Below are 18,095 nucleotides of genomic sequence, written 5' to 3' on the forward strand. Positions count from 1 at the left end.
GTGTTTTTACAATTTATTGCTCATGTATTTGCTCTGCTAGTTAGCCTTATTGCTGATTTTCACTGTTGTCTTGTGGATTCAAGTCATGTCTGAGGCACATTAGACTTATTTTGTATAGAGCAGTTGCATGGCTGATGGACGTTATTTACTCAGTTTGTGGACAGAGGACTTCAGTCTGCAAGTACCTCTGGTTCCTTTGCTCGGTCTGCTCAGCCTCAAGGTCGTGGAACCGAGTGGCTTGAGCCATTTGCTTCCATACAGCATGTAGAAATTAAGCATAGATGTAAGCCATTTGTCCCATTCTGTGAACTTCAATAGGTAGAGGAAAAAATGACTTGTTCCAATTACAGCAAGAGTTCAAGTCACAACATTTGGGCTCAAAATTGAGCTCAGACCTCCAGCAAATATGTGAGTTTAAGTTCAGCAGTTACTGCAAAAGCACTCAACAAAAATCTTGATTTATGTTGCATTCCTTTTGCTTTTACATCGACATGTTTGCAATACTGAGGTTGCACTCTACTTGCGTGTGAGGAGGAGTGGAATTGTTTTTGAATCACACCTGTTGGTAGTACAAGTGCTGCACTGCCATTTTGAGAATTGCACATACGTAGTGCAATCATATAGTGCAGGTAATGATACTGCCAATATATTTTTTTGAGATATATACATAATGTTTGCTTTTTATGCACTTTTTAGTCAGTATTTGTGAAATTCATACAGTGGACAAAGCAGTAGACTGCCACCTGCCTGTAGTATGCATATATTCTTCTTCAAGTCAGAATCAAAGGGATGGGAGCAGCAGAAAGAATGCTTTGATGCTGGATAATAAATAACTTTCTCACCAAAGAAAAAGTCACAGTGACTGCCCTTTGTAAATTTTGTCTGGACAAGAAGAGATTGTGTAAAATAAAGGAAATTAACTCATAGCCTGAACAAAGATAAGACAAGTGGACTTTGGCAGGATAATCTAGATGCAGCTGGTGTGAGGAAAGTCACCTGCTAATTTGTATAGTTTAAATCATTTTTGAGATATTATTTTGACTTTTTGGTCCTATAAAGTTGGCTACTAAAAATGAATAACATTGTGTTCAAGACATTTTTAGTGAATGAAGCAATGGAAGCATTTACGTTTTGATAACATACAGCAGAACCATTCAATGTATGGACAACAGCCTACATTTAGCTTAAAATAGCAGCTGAAGGGCCTTTACTCCCTGTCCCCCTACAGGTCCCCCAAATGTGGGACATCTGACAAGAGGGCATGTGTCTGTTCCATGACTAGCCAAGAGCAGATGCTGTCAGTCACTTTCCGCGTTATGTCTCAAGTTAGTCTTGTAATAGTGGTCCTCTGGGGATGTTAACCCTCGTCTAGACTATTAGCTAAAGGCAGGTTGAGGACTGGAAAAAATGTCTTTTGCAATCTTCCCTGCCCCTTGTTGGTTTGTGCACTTGTTTAGTTGTGGTGTTCTGCTCCACATGTCTGAGACCAACATTAATCTTAATAAATAAATACAACTGTTCTACACTTCACTGTTCACAAAGTACATTGCCCAGTTTCTAGGACTGGTTCCAGTCACATTCTTGGGCACATTCTCCTGTTACTTTAGCCAGAGAACGGTTGTACTGCCTGTGATCTAAACAGTTTTATAACATGCCGGTTTTGAAGACAAGTTCAGGTTGTTTGAAAAAAGCACACTGAAATGGGTCTATCTTAAGCACAGTGCTCTTAAACATAAGGCATCAGTAATACCAATCAACAGCACCTTATAGATGGTCTGACTTTTTTTACGTATATTATACTTAAATCTTAAAAGCCAAATTCTATTCATCTTGCGTTAGTCATCTCATTAAATTCATCTGGGCCACTTGCTTAGCTTTGAACTTGGAGCATGCACATGCGTTTAAACCTTTTCCAGTCTGACCTCCAGATCTGGGTTAGATCTTTACAGACTGCTCTTGCTATGTGGTCACAAAGATTGTTCCCTGCTTCAAGGTACATTTTACCATTTTGTTCAATCACTAAATGTAGTGAGCGTAAGTGCTATAGATAGAACTTTCAAAAGTGCCCACCTGATTTAGGACCTAACTTCCTTTTTGAAAAGTGGCTTATGCACTGGAAGTATAACTTTTAAGACCTGAAGATTTAGGTACCTAAAAGAGAATTTTAGAGGATTTCAGGCAGCAGAGCCAAAGTGTGACTGAAAATCTCCTCTCTGCTCAGTGGCTGTTTAGCCTGGGCAACAGTCAGGAAGTGCTGCTTGATTTGGTCAGACACTGACTATAATTCTGGAATTTGGTGTGCTGTGGCTGAGTCCTCAGGAGCAAAGAGTGGAAGGTAATCCAGTAGGCATGTTCAAAGCACGCCTAACACACCAGCAGGACTGGACCCCTAAAAGAATATAGCTCTCCCCTGTCCCCCATTTTTTCTTTTTTCTTTCTGACAAACTTGCAAGGTTCACTGACTCAGACAGAGGTAAGGGCACCTGGATTTCATAACCTAGTGGTTTAGCCAGTCAGCTGTGAGGGGGAGTCCCAGGTTCTGATCCCTGCTTTCAATAGTATTTATGTATTTTAGGTTGAACAATCACTAGATGAAAAGAAAAAAAAACTATGGTATTTTGCTGTAGGACCTCTGCTACCTGGGTGACCTGGAATATAAAATGCCTCTAGCAGTGCTCTCTGTTGATCATTTTTAAGTGATGGTGCTCTTTCTTTCCTCCCCTTCTTAAAATAAAATGTGTATAAAATGATCCTGATGGATGTCTTCCTTTAAAAGATGGCCTGTGTTCCCTTGGTACTCTGGCTACCAGTGGGCACGAGGAGATGCCAGCTCTTTTTGCTGTGACAGTTTCATATTGTTTTCTATTCCGCTGCAGATAGCCTGAAGGGGACATGCTGGCTTAACGTCCAGGACAGTCGTTGTGAAGTCAACATCAACGGTGCTACGCTGAAATCTGAATGCTGTGCTACCTTAGGAGCAGCATGGGGCAGCCCCTGTGAGCGGTGCGAATTAGGTATGGTGCTGTGCTTTCATATGCTCCATCTTTTGGGAGAAGAGTGGATGTATCAGTAGGTAGATTCTTGTCAGTGTATTTTTTGTTAAAATAAAATAAAATAAAAAGGATGTCTTTCTTAGCCTGTCTTGTAATCTCCACCATCTGTGGAGCTATTTTCAAAAACATAGCTTGTGTACAGTTATGTACAGTTACTTGTTACAGAGTAGCGCTACCATTTGATTGTGGGAATAGGGCTAGAGATTGGGAGCAGGAATGCTAAATGCGCACTGTAGTTTTTGGAAGAGAGATTTTTTGGAAGAGACCCCATAAGGTCTGAATAATGCCACTTGGACCAGCATCAGGATATTTTAACCTTTGGTTTTTAATTAGAACAATAACTGCAGGCATGTGTATCCTATCTAACAAACGTGATGCAAAGAACATTCAGCAGAGCTCTAACTGTGCAGTGCAGCACCAAGCAAAAGATACAAGTTTGAACTCCAGGAAGCAGCATGGCCAGATTAGGCTGGTACAATTAATAAAGAACTAATTAGCTCAGACTGGGTACATTCAGCTATAAGTTTTTCTGTGTTAGAATTGACCAAATTTCAGCAAGCTTTCATATCCCTACAGCATGCTACACTTTACATTTCAGGCATGCCCTAAGATAATGTCATTGCTCAGATCCTTTATGAATAGGGAGTGAAAAAATTGCCTGTAGTGATAACTGGCATCACTAAAGATCTAAATCTTCAGGGAACTTTACAGGAACTTTATCTTTCAAAAACATTTGAGTACAGATTTTCGGGTAAATGCTTGCATATCTTACTGGAAATTATTTTGCACTGCAGAAGTTTGCATATGCTGGCAACTGAGATGGCACTCTTATTGCCGCATGAATTGTAAGAAACATAACAGGCTGGAATGAATACAAGGAGAGCAAAGCRTTCATCTTGCATAACTGGTATCTGTATAAAATAAAAAGTTGTTATAATCTACTTATCTGCCTTAGAGATTGACCTGATTAGATGCTGAGCATTCTGGTCTCCATCCAAGAAAGCACATGAGAAAGTAATTGATAAAGATTTAATTTCTTCAGCTATTCACTTGTTTCAAGTAACACATATGAGTCAGTAGTTTTCTTGATTGAGGCTAGGGCACTTGCCACAGTGTACAAAGTATTAAAGAGTGTAGGAAAACTGCAAAGGTACAATTATTTTTAAATTATTTACTCTTATGTTTCTATAATTCTGAAGCAATGATAAATCTTTTTGGCTTGATTCCAGATGCAGCTTGCTCAAGAGGATTTGCCAGAGTTAAGGGTGTTACTTGTGAAGGTGAAGTTGTTGCTTCTTACTCAAGATGTCTTTTTTTCCCCTCTGGAAATGGGATAAAGGGGATTAATTATGTTTTTTCTTTTTTTTTCCTCTTTTTTTTTCTGTCGGGCATAATCATATTGCCCTGAGGTAACTGCCATCACAGACGGTTGTTGACTGTTAGGAAGTGTTGAATGTTACACTGTTTCTTGGAGGATATCAAGAGGCTGCAAAGCAGATGGAACTGCTCCTTCAAAATGCATTTCATCCTTCCTCTCAACCATTTCCAACATCGTGCAAGAAGTCTTATTTAGAAAAGAAATGTGTCCTTTTTATGCCCGGTGGCTTGCAGATCCTGAAATAGTCCCTTGAGATCACTGGGAGCCAGACCCTTGTTTAGAGCAGCATTCAGATCCTAAAACAGTATGCATGAGAGTGTCTTGCTTTCTTTCACATAATTTAAATTCTCAGTAAAGTTGTCGCGCTCTGCTCGGTAGAGGTAGCACGCATTCTGAAACCTCTTTCAACTCTTCCTTTCCCAACAGACGTAAATGAGTGTGATGTTTTCCCGGGGGTTTGTCCCAACGGGCACTGTGTTAACAGCAGAGGCTCCTTTCACTGCGAGTGCCCGGAAGGATTGACGCTGGATGGAACAGGGCGGGTGTGTTTAGGTAAGAGCCCCGTCAACTCTGCCAGCTCTTTAGCTGTGTAAAACAATTGCCCAATATAATTTTACGAGTGTGAAAGACTGTTTTGTTTGTTTCTGAATTGCGCTGTTTCTTGAAATGGTTTGTGACGTGTATATGTTTCAATTTAGGTCTGATTAAATATGAAATGCTTTGTGCCAGTTAGGGCAGGGTTGTTAATCACTTGGGGGAATACGAATGTTTGTGTTATAGCTTGTTTTCACTGCAGTGGGAGCTATAGGTACTGCTGGAGTGCTGCCCTTACTTTGACTGCTGTTCACAAACAGAAATGCCCAGCTCACTGGGAACTAGCTAATAAGCAGTTGGCTGGGCAGCCAGGAGCTTATAATGCAGTGTAAACTGGGCTCTTCTCTACTGCTGGTCCAGTCATTTTTGTGAAACTCAGATACTGTTTGGTAGCATGACTGGTCTAGCACAAACAGGTCTGTTTGAGGGGAAGCAAACTGAGTGTAGATAAAGACAAGATTTTATCTTGTTGTACAGTGTTGTACAGTACAGCAGTGTCTTACACCCACAGAAGATGATGTCTGCAAAGACAATAGTGTTCTCTACCAGAAAGACTTCAGGTATAAAAAATACTGAACCCCTATGTAAATTAAAGAAAACAAAAATATCCTGTAGTAGGTGTAGTTAGTGTTATTAATCTGTTAAGCTTTTTGTGTTATCACGGAAATAAGGAAAGCGCTAGAACTTAATTATTGAGAATGTAAGATGAGGGCAATAAGTAGACAAGATTCACCACAGTTCCTACACTATCACTTAGCAGAGAGTGATCCCCTTGGCAACACTATATCTTTTCTGTAACTATTTTTGGAGCAGAGGAAGTGCAACAGTAAATGTGTCCTAGTGCTTATTACAATATTGGATAGTACAAAAAGCCATATTGCTGCAAATTGCTGCAGCATGTGAATTATTCTGATAAAATGACAATATTTGTCAGTGAATATATTTATTTGCTTTTCCTTTTTTTTTTTTTTTAAGGTGCAATTCTGCCCCGCTGCCCTCCTAGAGAACCTGTATATTTTTTAAAGCTGAGAAGCTATAAAACCCAAAGTCAGATGCCACATATTGTTTATGTGGTATTAAATAAGGCATACTTAGTTTAGAATGATGTTTCTTTATAAAATTATGGGGAAAAAAAACAACCATGGATTTATTATGATTTGTAATATGTTACATGAAAGTGTGTGTGTGTTTTAACTGAAATTATTTTGTGCCACACACAGCTTTTTCATCTAGGAATTCATTGTTTTGCAGTACATCTTTCAGACTGCCTTTTTGAAATCTCTAGAAAATGATGGTCAGAGGTGCACAAAGATACGGACAAGGAACTGAATTTTTACAATAGATTCTGGAATTCATGTTATTTTGTTAACAGTTCTAAGGACTGTAAATATGTGAATACTGGTAACATTTGATTTCTTTTAAGAAAACAGAGCAACAGAGCAATTAAAGTTTTTCAGCTCTTGCTTCGTGTCAGCTAAGGATTTGCCTGGTTTAACCCTCTTCTTTTTTTTATTGCAACAATGGTCTCATTCCTCAAGCAGATTCAAGTTCAAGCCAGCAGTTTTCATTTAATTGCACTATGCCTAAGCAGTAGGTGATACAAACAGTTACTATTTTTTTCAATTTTTTTAATGTTAATTCTAATTTTAATGTATAATTAAAAAAAAAATTAATGTATCTCTTTAAAGATAACCAGAACTTTGAAGAGGAGCAGATGTGCATAATAGGTATAAATGTCTAATAGAAAAGAGAAATAATTCAAAACCAAGTCTGCCAGTATGCATGTGTCTGTTTATAAATGCACATATCATAAGCTGTTTTGCATGCTAGGTTTTACTTGCATGTTTTTTTTCCGTGCTTAGTAATACTACTGCCAGCCATTGTTGCCTGTGGTTGTCAGCCCTGCGTTACTTATCGGTGAGAAATTTGATAAGGACAAGTGTGAATTTAGGTTTGCTTACAGAGATAAGGAAAGGCTGGAACAAGGGAGCCATTTCCAAACAACATACACAATTCCTTTACTCTCAATCCCATGTTCCACTTTCAGATTTTAATAAAAATCTGTCCTTTTATATTACAAAACATATGCCTTCTCTTATGCTACATAAGCACTTTGGACTATGTGATATATTTCTCAAATATGTTTATTTCCTGCAGAGTCCAGTACAGTGGTTTTAGCGAAAACAAATGTTTATTAGCAGCATGTTTGCTGAATCTCTCGAAATGAAAATAAATATGATCTTAATGTGGAATAGTTTACAGGAAACCATGAGTATTCTTTAAAGAATTTCCACTTCTTATACTTGTTTCTAAATTGTTTAACTTAAGATGTGCATAGAGTAAATTTGTATTGTAAATCTGTACAACTTTGAAGGACTTGTATGGAAAATAGTTCAGCAGCTCATTTGTGTTGTTTTTAGATCTTTCATCTCCTCCAAAGCTTTTTGTGCTAAGCATTTAAGAGAGTTCTGTTAGGTTTRCTAAAGCCGAACTTCCAGTCCAGTATATCATAGGAAAAATTAATGCCATATGTTTATTCTGAAAATACAGCTTTTTAAGTTATGTTAGCAGACACTGCATTGTCCTTATGATCTTCCTTACGCACCAAAGTTAACTGTGTTTTCCTGGGACTACGTACTGTTTCTTAAAGTCTGAATTCTGTTCCCGTCAGTCTCAATGAGAGTCTTTCCCTTGGCCTCAGCGGGAATTGAACTGAGCCTTTGATGATCAGTGGCCAAAGGTCTGTTTTCCTGAAAAATATTAATTTGACTATTGAGCTACAAACAAGATCCCCTTGCAAAGTAAGTTTGTAGGAGAAATGAGAACTGGAGTAAATACAGTGATATAAACTTCAAAAAGTTAAGCAGTCACTGATCCTACCCGGCTACCTCTGCCGAGTGAATTAAAAGCAGCGATGTTGATGATGGAGAGCTGATATGTCCTGTCATGCCTCCACTTTTTCAGTGCAAACCTGTCTCCTAGGATTTTTTTGATTTGTTGAGTTCAACAAATACATACAAAACCTGGGAGTTTTTTGTAGTCTGTATGGGTGGATGTCCTGTAGATCATTAAGCTACCAAAAAATCTCTGTATAAATGTCACAGACATCTTCTCTAGCTGTAACCAACACTGCCCATTTCCTGATATTGGTAGTATTTTCCAGATTTTTGGAATTTGGGCATAGAAATTCTCCTGCATTGCAGGAATTAGCATGTAGGGACTTAACCACTGGCTCTCGGCCCTGTTTTGTAACATCAAATTTTTATTTTAACAAATATAAAAGTTCTTCCAAATTTTTTTAAAACTTAAACTATACAAATTGGTGAAAATTGTGAAATGTGCTGATGCTATCAAATAAGTTATTATTGGCATTTTTGGCTGTATGTGGAATACAGCAAAGCTGATGTTCTGTGTGTAGAGACCAGTGTATGATACTTTTTCAGACAGCTGGGTATGCAGATACAGATTTTACTGGCACACTTGGTTAATCTATCTTTTGGTGAGCCTACCCTTTTGCAAATGGGGTCCCGGAGTATCACCATAATTAAGTTTTCTGGAAACCATATTGTTTTTTCCTGCTGTCTAGTTTTAAAACAAGCCTAACAATGATCAACAAAAGGTATTTTTTCCACATTCCTTGTATTATTAATTGAATATTATAAACATAAGGTAGCTGGGTTTTGGTGGTTTTTTTTCCCCATAAATGCAGGTTAATTTGCTGATGAGAATACCTAATACAGTAGAGAAATACATGTCTCTCTCCTATCGAATACACACAGAAACCTAAAAAGCACATTCACATCAGAGTAATAGTATGTCATGATACTGTGAGATTGCAAAATAATGCTTCTACTTTTACGTGATACAACAGAGATCTAGAAACTTACCACTAGTGTGGTATTAGCAACTTCAAATGGTTCAACATCATGCAGAAGTGTCAGTCTTGAGCAGAAAACTGTCTCCCAGAAACTAAGCCTCACGCATACCTGTACATCAGAAGTAGCTACTTTTGAAAAACAGAGAAGTGTAGCAAAGGGTAAAATTCCCCTTTGTTGTTGTAAAATGAGCAGATATCCGCATGGAGCAGTGCTACCTGAGATGGGATGAAGATGAGTGCATCCAGTCTGTGCCTGGCAAGTTTCGTATGGACGCCTGCTGCTGCACTGTGGGTGTTGCCTGGGGCTCCGACTGCGAGGAGTGTCCTAAACCTGGCACCAAGGAATATGAGGCTCTGTGCCCCAGAGGGCCTGGCTTTTCCAACAGGGGAGATATCCTAACTGGCAGGCCGTTTTATAAAGGTAAGAAGTCGTTTTGGCCTAGTGGTCTAAAGGTGAGTCACAGGTACATCTTGGTGTATATTCTAGGGAAATGCCAGAATTTGTATCTATGTTTATTATGTGCTAACAGTACCAGTAGGACACTCAAAACTTGCATGGTGTTCAGGTGTTACAGGAGCCTAAAAGAAGAAAAGTATGAAGTTTGAATTTGGTAAGGAGAAAAAGGAAATGGCAGTGACATGACTGAAGAGGAGGGAGCTCAAATGATAAGAATAACTGAAAATGTACATCTTTTTTAAGGTAGTGCTTTGCAAAGAATGAACTGAAGCTAAGAATTGTGTAAAGTTAGGGGGTTTAAGATATAAACATAAAAGATTACTATGATTTGGCCAGGGTTCTCTGAAAGTGAGACTGGAGAGGGATAGATGTTTTCTGTGGACACTGTAAAATTTGCAGAATTAACACTAACAAAGGGATTAAACGGGAAGGATGTCACTGTCATGGAGTTGCAGTGATAGAGAATTAAAAACCTTCTGTCCCTGCTATCCAGTTGTTCCTGGCTTCCCACCCAAAAGGGTGTGAAAAACAAAACTGAATAGGCTGGAAAATGGCCAAGAAGCCAGATCTGAGATACTTTAGGTCACCGAGATCTGAAAAGAAAACTCTAAATTTCTCTGTGTTCAGAAGCTAAGGTGATCCTGAAATATTTTAATGTCTGGTTTATTTTTTTAAAAAGATATTTTCAGAAACATTTGTCTGAAATATGTCAAGTTGCTTGAGTAAACTTTGGCACTCTATTTTACCATGAATAAGCTCTGATTTTCAAGAGTTACTATTATCCTCCAGGCCAGACTCTGAAAGTTCAGTGGTGATTTACTAAGTAAATAAGGAGTTCTGTCCATTCCGTGAATTTTGTAAGGGTTTTCTGCTTGTTTCTGGTTTTGTATTTGCACCATACTTTTCTTCTATGAACACTGACACCTGTGAGATATAATTTTGTCTCATGGCAGATTATTCTCAGGTAAGGCATTCATCCAGTAAATTATATTCATGGAGTATAAGAAAGCCCATTCAACTTTGTAAATCCCCTTATGGGCATATGAGAGAGGCTGATGTACATGAAAACCCTTCTTTACGTCTGATGCAAGGTCCTTTCTCAATCAGGAAGGTGAAACATTTCACTTGAAATTCTATGAGAGAAAAGCTATCCTTTTATAAACTGGCACAGGAAAACTGTGTATAGTTATTATGTTAGAAAGCAAAATGATGCACAGCATGTATTGGTAAGAAGGAACAGGAAGTTACCACTGAAAAAAAATTATTGTTAAGTATTTAAGAATTCTGTTTTCTTTTGTTTTTATTTTATAGATATCAATGAATGTAAAGTATTCCCTGGTATGTGCATGAATGGTAAATGCAGAAATACAATTGGAAGTTTCAAATGTAGATGTAACAATGGGTTTGCTTTAGATATGGAGGAAAGAAACTGTACAGGTAAGTCTGCTTTTTCCCCCAGTTTTAACAAGAACTTGTGCTTGTTGCATAGCTTGGTGATCTGGAAATATGCTGTCATTCATTTCCTTCACTTTTTAAAAGCTTTATCTTTGTGCAGAATGTTCAACTTTCTGTAAGTCTCCCTTTCAGAAAGTTCTGTAATAAATATAACTTTCTTTTGATACATAGACATTAGAAATTAGGTAAACTGCTGTTAAATTTGCTCAAATCATGCCCTATCAGTATAACCTGAAAAAACAATAAGGATCACCGGCAAAGCCAAGTTCAATGCTTTAACATACCAATTAATTTAACTTACATTCTGTACTCTGTAGACATTGTATTACCAAATGAACTGAGAGACTTCACTGCAAATTATTTTTCATTTAGACTTGATCGCCAAGCACACACATAGGCACCACTGCAACTCTGACATCAGTGCAATGTTCACTCAAGAAGAAACATGCATTTAATTTAAAAGTTCAATATTTTGTTCTTTACTGTCTAGAAAAACTGGAATTGAAGATAAGTTTGATAGTTTTCTGCTTATGAGAACCTGGATGCCCGCATTGTGGGTGGCTCTGTGCTGAAAATGAAGGAAGTTTTGTTCTACAGCTCATGAGCCTATAAGTGTGTCTGAGTAATACAAAGTGTGGGTGGTAAGGCATGTGAATTGAGGTTGGTCTGGATGTTAATGTTGCCCTAACTGGTGATTTCCTTGTTTTTATAGTGGTTGCATTGATGAGAAATGCATTTAAGTAACTTTATTTTTAAATTAACAAGAGTAGGTCAGAGAACTTCTCCCTACAAAGGGGTTGGGTTTTTTTGTTCTGTTTTTCATTGAAACTTTATTCTGATGGAAGTATTCCACTGACCAGCCTTAGAGACCCAGATTTTATTAAATGGGAGACTTTTTGTGTTTTAAATTAACAACAAAATGTTTTATAAAGCCTATAGGAGGCCAGATATTCTCTGACTCTCCAGGCCCACCACGTGGATTGCCATCCCACAGACCTCCACACGTGTACATGAGGACTGAACTGTCTTTACCCAGCAGAAACCTACCCATGGGGAGTGACACAGAGGGAGGGAGAAAAGACTCTCACGTGTGAAAAACAACACTTGTATTTGTTTGTACTTTTCTAGTTTCCTGGAGCCACTTGCACAAATCAGTCTCTGGGCCAGCTCATTGCCTCACCCCCAGACGTACTGATGCCTTTTGTGCTCTGTTATTCCTTGCTCCCTGGACTTGCCCAGTGTCAGAAGCAATTCTATGCTCTGTCCTGGACTAATCTGGTCATCATTTTAAACACTGTTATTTTTATTACCTGTGACTTCCCTTATAACTTGTAGCTCTTCCAAAAAACTAATGACACAATAGTGAATGGAGCTGAAGGTAGAGGGTGTAGTGGACAGCATGAGACAAAGAAATTGAACTAGGATGAGACACTGGATGAGCAATAAACTAAGGCAAAAGAGAAGACTAGAAAAGTGTGAGGAGATAGGGAGGAACAGGTTATCCAGCATTTCTTTCCAGCCCTCTCCTTCCTGATCTGTTTCACCGGATCATATTCATACTACAAATTCCACTTGAGCTTCCTGCCTCACTCACTACCAAAGTGCCTTGCAAAGAACCCTTCCAAACCAGTTTCTCTTCACTTTTTCATCTTCTACAAACTTGCTATGGCTTTCCAGAATAAGTTGCATTCAAATATAACTAATAAAATATACAAGCTATAAGGAAGCAATGAACTGTAAAGGTAGCTTTCAAAGGAGTTATTTTAACCTTGTAATTCCTAAAGAAAAGGGTAGATATAAGTTTGTAATGCTACTCCTTTGGAAATAACTTCATAAGTGATTTAGTGTCAATGGCGCTTTAGTCACAAAGTCATTTGATACCTCCATAAGAATAACTCAGAACGTATTACAATTACTGTCCTTAACAATGTAACTGTAAATTGAACTTAATGGAAGCTTACTAATCACAGAGTTTACTCTCTAGGTGAGAGATCTGAAGGCATTGCATTATGAATCTTTCATAAACAGTTTTTTTATGTAATCATCCTTCTAAATTTTAAATGAAATGCATATTTCACTATTGCTTTATACACTATATCTGATTTCTGTGGAATTCATTTACCACAGCCACATCTTTGTTTCTGTGAAAGCAGGATAACCTTAAACTTTGTTTGATTTTTCTCCCTCCATTTACTATAAAATAGACATTGATGAGTGCCGGATCTCCCCAGACTTATGTGGAAGTGGTACCTGTGTCAACACTCCTGGAAGCTTTGAGTGTGAGTGCTTTGATGGTTACGAAAGTGGATTTATGATGATGAAAAACTGCATGGGTAAGTGTTGCCAGCATGACCTGGAATCCTTCCATTTGCTATACAAAGCCTGACTGTACTCTATACTATACTAAGTTCTGCACCACTGAACATTTTATATGCATAATTATAGTGACTTCATGAACAAATGAGACAGATGTGCAGTTTATAGTACAGATAACTGAACTATGCATCTAGGTTTGATTGTTCTTTTTACTGATTTCATTTATGCATTTCTTTATAGGTAATTTTAGAATGTCAGCAACTATGCATTCATGTAATGGCTAATGAGTTATCCAAACATTTGGTAAAACTAAGAACAGAAGAATGGAGTTTCAAAAATAACAAGTGATTTAAGTTTTCTTGATTTTCTTAGGCCTTAAGATATTCTGACTTTAAAGTGTCTAAAGTTGTAAGAACAGAAATTGAGGTACCAAAAGTTACTAGCTACCTTCAAAAGTCTTGCAAGGTTCTTCTGCATACATCATGAAAATGAAGTCTGAGATTTTCTTGGATGAATCCTCTTATCCCTATGTTACAAGATCATTTTTAGTATTATGGCTCTAAAACCTATTTTTTTTTGTTGTTATGCAAATATGTCTTTGATGATAAGGGCATATATGATAAAGCTATATAAAGAAAGCAATGCTCCTTTGCTCAGGGGTTACTGAAACAGAATCAGAGAATAGCTGAGGCTGGACCTTTAGAGATGGTCTAGTCCAACCTCCAGCTCAAAGCAGGGCCAACTAGAACAGGTCGCCCAGGACCGTGTCCTGTCGGGTTTTGAATTTCTCCAAGGATGGAGATTCCACAAACTCTCTGGGCAGCCTGTTCCAGGGTTTGACTACCCACACAGTAAAAAAGCTTCTTCTTTTGTTGAAATGGAATTTCCTGTATTTTTCAATTTGTGCCCTTTGCCTCTCATCCTGTCACTGGGCACCCCTGAGAAGAGTTTGGCCCCATCTTCTTTACCCCCCTGCCCACCCCTTCCATCAGGTATTTATACATTTTGATAAGATCCCACCTGAACCTTCTCTTTTCCGGACAATTCGAGCCTCTTCTCATACCGCAGAGTCCCTTGATCATCATTGTAGCCCTTCGCTGGATTTGCTCCAGTATGTCTATGTCTTTTTTGTACTGAGGAGCCCAGAACTGGACACAGCTTCCAGATGTGGCCTCACCAGGGCCGAGTCACTCTTCCTAATGCAGACAAGGGATACTATTGTCCTTCTTTGTCACAAGGACACATTGGTGGCTCATGGTCAAGTTGGTGTCCAGCAGGATGCCCAGGTCTTTTTCTGCAAAGCTGCTTTCCAGCTGGTCAGCCCCCAGCCTGTACTGGTGCATGAGGTTATTATTCCCCAAGTGCAGGACTTTGCATTTGCCTTTGTTGAAGTTCTCAAGGTTCCTGTCAGTCAATTTCTGCAGCCTGTCAAGGTCCCTCTGAATGATAGCACAACCATCTGGTGCATCAACCACTCCTCCCAGTTTTGTATTGTCTGCAAACTTGCTGAGGGTACACTCAGTCCCATCATCCACATCATTAATGAAGATGTTGGACATTTACTGGCCCCATTATCAACCCCTGGGTACACCACTTTTGACTGATTTCCAGCTGGTCTTCATGATGCTGACCACAACTCTTTGAGCCCAGCAGTTCAGCCAGTTTTCAGTCCACCTTGCTGTCCACTTAGCTAGCCTGTGCTTCTTCAATTTGTCTATGAGGATGTGATGGGAAACGGTGTCAAAAACCTTACTAAACTCAAGACAAACAATATCAACTGCTCTCCCCTCATGCACTGCACTAGTCATTTCGTCATAGCAGGCTATCAGGTTGGTCGGGCCTGGTTTCCCCTTCATAAATCCATGCTGACTGCTCCCAGTCATCTTCATGTCCTTCATATGTTTGGAAATGACTTCCAGGATTATTTGCTCTGTCACCTTCCAAGGGATTGAGGTGATGTTGACTGGCCTGTAGTTTCTCAGATCCTCCTTTTTGCCCTTCTTGAAGATAGGAGTGCCATTTGCTTTCTCTCAGTCCTCAGGAACCTCCCCTGACCACCACTACCTTTTATGTTTCAAAGATTATTGCGAGTGGCCTCGTGGTGACATTGGCTGGCTTCCTTGGCACCTTTGGTAGCATCCCATCAAGGTCCATGGAGCTGTGTATGTCCAGTTTGTTTAAATGCTCCCTAACCTGATCCTTCTCCACTGAGGGTAAGTCTTCATAACTCCAGACTTTCCCACTGGTCTCAGGGACCTGGGATTCCTGAAGGCTAATGGTAGCAGTAAAGATGGAGGTGAAGGTGGCATTGAGTGCCTGAACCTCTTCTGTGTCCTTTGTCATCTGGTCTCCTGCTGCCCCATTCAGCAACAGGCCCACATTTTCCTTAGTCGTCCTTTGACTGCTGATAGACCTGTAGAAGCCCTTCTTGTTGCCCTTCATGTCTCTTGTCAGGGTCAACTCCAGGTGGTTTCTGGCTTTTTTTAACCCCATCCCTGCATGCTCAGACAGTGTCTCTATATTCCTCCTGCCTGTCCTGCCTCCACCTCTTCCTTTTTATGTTTGAGTTTTGTCAGAAGCTTCCTGTGCTCTTGACTGAACTCAGACATGTATTCCTGTGGTCCAGAAGGCCATGCAGGCTTTCTGCTATCTTTACTTGATTTCCTGCACAGTGGGATGGACTGTCTGACATCTTGTGGGCTCAAAAAGTCACTGCCTGAATCGCAGATGAAGGTAACAAGGAAGCTAAACCATGGAAGCTGAATAGTCTTCATGAGGGACGGAGTACAAATGCAGACAATGTTTGCTGGAGATATATCATCTGAGAGACAGAGGCAGGAAAGCAAAATGTCAAATAAGTGAACGGAGAAAATAAGAAGATAAGAAATGAAATTACTTCTTCAGGGCCTTTTGCAAAAACTAAGGAAGGAAGGTATAGTGTTGGATAGAAACATTTTGGAGCTGTGAGGATTATGCAAACAGGAGTATATCAAAGAGATGTTAGATTCTATCATCAGGCAGTTTCTGCCCTAATGTGATTAACCTGCAGGACCCTATGATGCCTTTCCTGATCTCTGAGGCTGGAAAAAAGTAACATTTGTCTGTCTAAATAAACAAAAGTCTCCAATTTCAAGGATAGCTGCCCATAATGCTTTCTGGGACTCTGAAAGTGTGACTGTATCTTGAACCTTGAATACCTTTTGTTCATTTTTCTGTTCATCCATGACTATAGTGTTAGCTCTTTTTGTCTGTTTTGAGTCAAATACTCAAATTTCCATTATAAGTTGTAGCAAAACTGTTTCTCAACCACATATCCACATATGTGGTAGTTATCAAATGGAAAAGCTGTTTGGTTAAAAGTTTACAAGCACATCTCTATTACCTGCATCCACAGTGAACAATGGCAATACATGCATAAATGGGCTTATAGTTGCCTTAAGAAGCTACTTTTTTGAAAATTACATCATATTAATACATCATTCTAAATGGTAACCAACTAAATAAATGCTGTCTTTTCTGGTTTCCTATTTCTCTTAGAATATTGAGTTCTGAATGATGAATTTCTGTTTTTGCTTGAGGGGAAAAACTTCTTTAGAGTCTAATAATGCATACTTTTTTTGTTTGCATTGTTATGCAGCATAAGGAAAGGAAGAGCATTGCTTCAATGCTTTTATTTGTGATCTCCAGATTTTGAGTCACTTTACAATGAGAATTGCTTTTCCCATTGTTGCTCCTTAGTAATGGTTCTGTACTTGTTTATCATGGTTTCTTTTTAGATATTGATGAATGCGAACGCAACCCTCTGCTGTGTAGGGGTGGCACATGTGTGAACACAGACGGCAGTTTTCAATGTGACTGTCCTTTGGGACATGAGCTGTCACCATCACGTGAGGAATGCATAGGTGAGTTTCTAGTAAGAATAGCAGTTTTCAGCTTTCTAAGAAGAGCAGTCATTTGTGCTGTGGAAGCTTCTTGTCACTGGCAAGAATGAGGCCTCAGGAATATCCGATACAAATTCATGCTCCTCCTTTATGTGAGTACCTTCAAATTAAAACTTTATAACAGATCCTGGAAAATCTCCAGTGCCCTCAGTACTGTTGACTTCAAAGAGGAGTATTTTATGAGGGCCCTTGGGGGTTGTTAAGCAGCTCAGAGGACTATACCACTCATGTTGGCAACTTTCAATTAAAAACAGTGGACTGTAGTTACGTGAACTATTTCTGAGAGGGTCTGTGAAGTTAATGTTCACAGACAAGAAACGCAGAAAATAAGCCTTTTGTCACTGGCTTAAATGTGCTATTCAGACATCCATACCTTGGCTGAACATGCTAAGGACAAGAAATTGTAACCACGTGGAAGCCACTGGTTTAAAATGTTATCACTCACCCTCATTTCTCTGGCGTTAGTATAGTTAGAGTCTGCCTTCTGAATGATAAGAAATTGTTATGAACGATTCTTTTCCAGATGTAAATGAATGCTCATTAAGTGACAGTCTCTGCAGAAATGGCAAGTGTGTGAACATGATTGGAACATACCAGTGTTCCTGTAACTCTGGATACCAGGCCACTCCGGACAGACAAGGCTGCATTGGCAAGTGCTGTATACCTTCACCTATGTGTTTTTATTTCAACATGTATTTTTTCATCTATCCTTGTTTTCATTTCATTTCATTTCATAATTTCCTTCTGAAATGAAACAGAGCCATCTTCTACTATTAGGCATATCATGAACTGTCAGGGACGCCTCTTTAAAAGTATTGAGAAGGCATGAAAAAATTGTTGTTCTATTGAACTCTGTAGAACGTTTTGAGGAAAAAATACTCTTATACTGCTTCATTAAAATTAAGAGCTTGAGCTAACATGCAGAAAATGTTGTTCAATTTCTTGATCAAAGCAACAAAGAGCCCCATGCATTGCTAGTTTTTCTTTCACTTCTTCTCCTTACTGCATACATTTCTAAAATCCT

General features: G+C 39.0%; 1 protein-coding gene across 4 annotated transcripts in view; it reads left to right on the forward strand.

Moving 5' to 3' along the window:
• The window catches only part of FBN2 (fibrillin 2), a 179,823-nt gene that overhangs the window by 104,712 nt on the left and 57,016 nt on the right, over positions 1 to 18,095 (forward strand). For all 4 annotated transcript variants that reach the window (XM_026056959.1, XM_026056961.1, XM_026056960.1 and 1 more), the window contains 8 exons: positions 2,877 to 3,014; positions 4,283 to 4,333; positions 4,858 to 4,983; positions 9,096 to 9,323; positions 10,671 to 10,796; positions 13,019 to 13,147; positions 16,907 to 17,032; positions 17,595 to 17,720. In XM_026056959.1, coding sequence (XP_025912744.1) covers positions 2,877 to 3,014; positions 4,283 to 4,333; positions 4,858 to 4,983; positions 9,096 to 9,323; positions 10,671 to 10,796; positions 13,019 to 13,147; positions 16,907 to 17,032; positions 17,595 to 17,720 — 1,050 coding nt within the window. The remainder of the gene's footprint in view (positions 1 to 2,876; positions 3,015 to 4,282; positions 4,334 to 4,857; positions 4,984 to 9,095; positions 9,324 to 10,670; positions 10,797 to 13,018; positions 13,148 to 16,906; positions 17,033 to 17,594; positions 17,721 to 18,095) is intronic.

Source organism: Apteryx rowi, unplaced genomic scaffold (assembly GCF_003343035.1).
Source record: "Apteryx rowi isolate R43461 unplaced genomic scaffold, aptRow1 scaffold_135, whole genome shotgun sequence".
NCBI lineage: Eukaryota > Metazoa > Chordata > Aves > Apterygiformes > Apterygidae > Apteryx > Apteryx rowi.